The sequence below is a fragment of the Centruroides sculpturatus genome, unplaced genomic scaffold, assembly GCF_000671375.1.
Source record: "Centruroides sculpturatus isolate CEXI.00-Female unplaced genomic scaffold, Cexi_2.0 scaffold1234, whole genome shotgun sequence".
NCBI lineage: Eukaryota > Metazoa > Arthropoda > Arachnida > Scorpiones > Buthidae > Centruroides > Centruroides sculpturatus.
Genome location: NW_019385398.1, coordinates 105,527 through 109,500, shown reverse-complemented (window position 1 = coordinate 109,500; position 3,974 = coordinate 105,527). Strand labels below are relative to the sequence as shown.

The 3,974-nt window shown below is 34.8% G+C and overlaps 1 protein-coding gene across 1 annotated transcript in view; it reads right to left on the bottom strand.

Moving 5' to 3' along the window:
* The window catches only part of LOC111638536 (cystathionine gamma-lyase-like), a 45,999-nt gene extending 42,269 nt beyond the window's left edge, over window positions 1-3,730 (bottom strand). Inside the window, exons 1-3 of the mRNA XM_023384253.1 lie at window positions 3,663-3,730; window positions 3,023-3,230; window positions 402-483 (exon numbers count right to left, since the gene is read on the bottom strand). Of these exons, the coding sequence (XP_023240021.1) occupies window positions 402-483; window positions 3,023-3,230; window positions 3,663-3,715 (343 nt within the window). The 5' untranslated portion in view covers window positions 3,716-3,730. The remainder of the gene's footprint in view (window positions 1-401; window positions 484-3,022; window positions 3,231-3,662) is intronic.
* Between the last annotated feature and the right edge of the window lie 244 nt (window positions 3,731-3,974).

Below are 3,974 nucleotides of genomic sequence, written 5' to 3'. Positions count from 1 at the left end.
GGATAACTTGCCAAAAAGAAAACGCTCTCGGTTAATTAATAGTGTTTTTAGTGATGACGAAGAAAATATTGTTTAATTTATATTAATATGTATCACTTAAAAAAATTTTAATGAAGATATTTATCTTAATTATGAAAATATACTAGCATGTTTTTTAATTTTTGGAACCTAACTCTCCTTTTCGTATTAGTTCTTTGTTTCGTATAACACGGATTCGCATAACACGACAATTTTTTGGAACGTAACTACCGTGTTATACAGGGGTTACCTGTATATTTCATGGCAAGGATAAGGTGTTAGATATATTTATAGTGATTTGCTGAGTACTTTATGATATTAATTCTGCTTATGTATTTAATAATAAAATATATATTTTAGATAAGAATAAATGTGCTACTCACCATATTTTGCATCTTCTAAAGCTGCAATGCATTTTTCTAAACAATTTCTGGTAGGATTACCACTTCTAGAATATTCATATCCCTAAAACATTACAAAATTACCCATTTTGTTATTAAAAATATTTAATAATTAATTTATTTATTCTATCATAAACTTATTTCTTGTTAATTTATAAATTTTAATATTAAAAAAATTTCTCTAAAGCATTATTTATTTTTACATATTTTCCTGGAAGACTGTTTAAAAGCAAACGGTAGCAGAAAACAGATGGGCTACNATGTGCTGGAGCATCCTCTTTATGCAGTGTGATCCAGCATTTTCTGCTCAGTGATTACTATCATCTATGTGATCCTTTGAAGCAATATTTCACCAGTTCACATTTATAAATATGAAATAAAACAGGCTGTCATTGCATGGCTCCATAAGCATAACCCATACTACTACTTCCATGTTGGGATACATAGGGATAGGGACAGTGGTTGAAAGTTTCAGCATATAAATTTATATTAAAAAAATTTCTCTAAAGCATTATTTATTTTTACATATTTTCCTGGAAGACTGTTTAAAAGCAAACGGTAGCAGAAAACAGATGGGCTACCATCCTCAGAAAGAGCAGAATGAATGAATGTCGATCATTCGACTATTTGGAATTATTGGAGATGAAAAAAATGAAATTACATTACCATCAATCTAATAAGACTTTTATATCACAATTTACTGTTAATTTTGTATCAAGATGTTACTCTAATTTAATATTTTAGTGTTTGAATTTTACATTTTTAATATCGACTATTGAATTATATTGTTAACTCATTCCAAAAGATATACTAACCTCCTAAGTGTCTAACAATGCCAATAAATCTACACATTGCCTATTTAATGAAATGCAATCTTGATAAAAGAAACAAACCTAAAAATATTCAATTGGATAAGGTTTCAATATTAGAAATGTACCATTTTATACGAATCTTCAAATATCTTGCAATAATTTCATTACAGTGAAGGATCTTTTATTTATTTAAAATCGCATCCTTCTTGTTTGTGATAGTTGAAATGATTCTGTTATCTACTTAACATCTTAATAAAAGTATTGACTATATCAACAAATCATTGTTCCTTTCTTTTAAATGAAAGTTATATATTTGCATAATAGAATTAAAATCTCTGAATTTCATAAAGTAAATTCAAATAAATTAAAAATGTGTAGAATTAAATTTATTTAAACAGTATTATTTCATTGTTTGCAGTACACAACATTTTAATCACAAAAAGATTGGATCAATAAATATTGCACAATTGTCATAAAATTGTTTGTTTAAGACAGGAGCCTTCAAAGTGGTCAGCTAGGCATTTTCTGGGATTAACGGAAATGATCCGTTAAAAATTATTATTCCGATAGAGCAGGTCTACGACAGTTTGGGATATTGTAAATTTGCACGACATAAGTAGATCTTTTCTATGAAAATGGTTGCGGATTAATATGCGCTTATCGGATTTATTTATTTGGACCGTACTAGAAAACAAAAGAGGCAGTCGACAAAGGCGGAGGAATCCTCATATAGGTCGACGGTCAAAAAGTTCGGGCCTCGACTTAAGAGAGACGTATTTATCGTCTATCGAACGTCGCGGGTCCAATATTCAAACGTAAGTCAATAAATAGCCATCGTTCGACGTATCCTTCCTCACAAAGCACGTTTTCTCCACCATTCATTACCTTGCAACAAAAGCTTTTGTAAAATGTAGTTCTCTGGTATTTTGGCCATCCTTTAACGGTGGCATTCGCGAGAAGGTAGTACCGGGTCCATTTTTCTACATAAAAGATATAAAAACTTTGTGCAAAGTCACATAAAAAGTAATCATTATTTATTTTTGTTATTGTGTTTAAATTAAAAAGTAACAACTAAAATTATAGACAAATATATTGTCGTATAATATAAAGCACAACAAGCAATACGTTTAAACAACAACACTATAAAAACCTTAAAATTGCGTTAATAATTTTAAGATTTTTGTAGCATTATCATTTAGTATAAGCACGACACCCAAAGATACGCAATACAATTTTGGAAAAGTACACGTTCACGCGAAAACTCGAAAATCTCGGTCCCCGCGACTCTTTCTTTTTCGTCCGACCCGAGGAGTCAAAGGGCGAGAACCGGCGTCTGGGAGAGATCCCCCGGCACTCCGAGCGCCGACCGGTCGGCCGTTCTCCGTCGCGTAATTTTTTCTTCTCCGACGGAGCCGGGCTAAATTTTTCCCGCGGACGGAACCGACCGAATTAAAACCCGGGACCGACCGGCGGGCGGTAATTTTTTCGTTTCCACGGGCGCCCGTTCTTTTAAAACATATTAAATATTTCGGGTACAATTAACCTTTAAAGACCAAAAAGAAAAATTTGAAGAATATTGTAGCCGCACTCACGCAAACGGGAAACAACAGACTATAATGCAATTTTGAAATATATTAATATATTTTAAAAAGTTAAATTTATATTAATTTATTTTTAATAAACAGATAAAAGGGGATAACCTTTTAGGTTATCCCCTTTTATCTGTTTATTAAAAGACCTAAAAACTATCCACCATATTGAACAAGGTAAGAATAACAGAAGGTTGTTTACCGCATGTTGGGCAGGGGCCGTCTGCTTGAAGGTGGTGGACATAGAGATGGGGGGAATCACCGCCCTGTGAGTCCACTGCTCGGGTTCTTGGCCGACGTGCAGGGCCTTGGTGGCAAAATGCAATTCTCCCCCTCGACCGTCTTCGGAAGCGTGCCCGTTGTTCATCTTCGACACGTGTAGATTCCTGGTCGGATGCCGAGTGACCGATCTGCCGGCAATTATCGATCGTCGGGAAAGCCGATTGCGTCAGGACAACGAGTTGGACGTGGATTGGAAGAGAAAACATCGCGGCAGATTAGTTAACCAATCGGAGCTAACGTTAGGTATCTGGAAGTAATTATTGTAGCAAATTGTCAAATTATCGCGACAAAACGGGATAAAGTCCGTAGAACGAGTCGGCATTTCGTCAAAGGGTTTTATCGAACTTTTCGAAAAAAAATCATTAGAATTATCGCGTTTTCTCCTCGAAAACGTCGATAAGTAAGTCGCGTTATCGTCTGGAAAACGAAGACGATAGCACTGGAAACAAATCGTGTATCGGTCTTATAATTAAAAGCATTAATGTTAGCGAATTAATAACAACGGCGCCCGAGTAAACGCGTTAGCTACGCCACCAATGTTTTTCCCGTCGCCGGCTGACCTAAATCGACTTAGAATTTTTCCCACGCCAGCAATCGAGCGGACGGCCGCCATCTTTCCAAAAACAAACCGTCGCCTTGGCAACGGCAGCGACGTATTTTACAGACTTTTTCTTCGCGAATCTCATTAAATTATTTCCCCCGACCAAACACTTAATAGTTTTATTAAAGAATTTCGTTCGACCGGGTTTAACGGTCGCCTGCCTTGGCTATTTTAAGTATAGTATTACGTTTCCCGTCGACTGGTTCGTCGTATAATAAAATAAATATACGGGTAAAAAAGTTATAATGGAAAAAGCAATTTATGATAAATT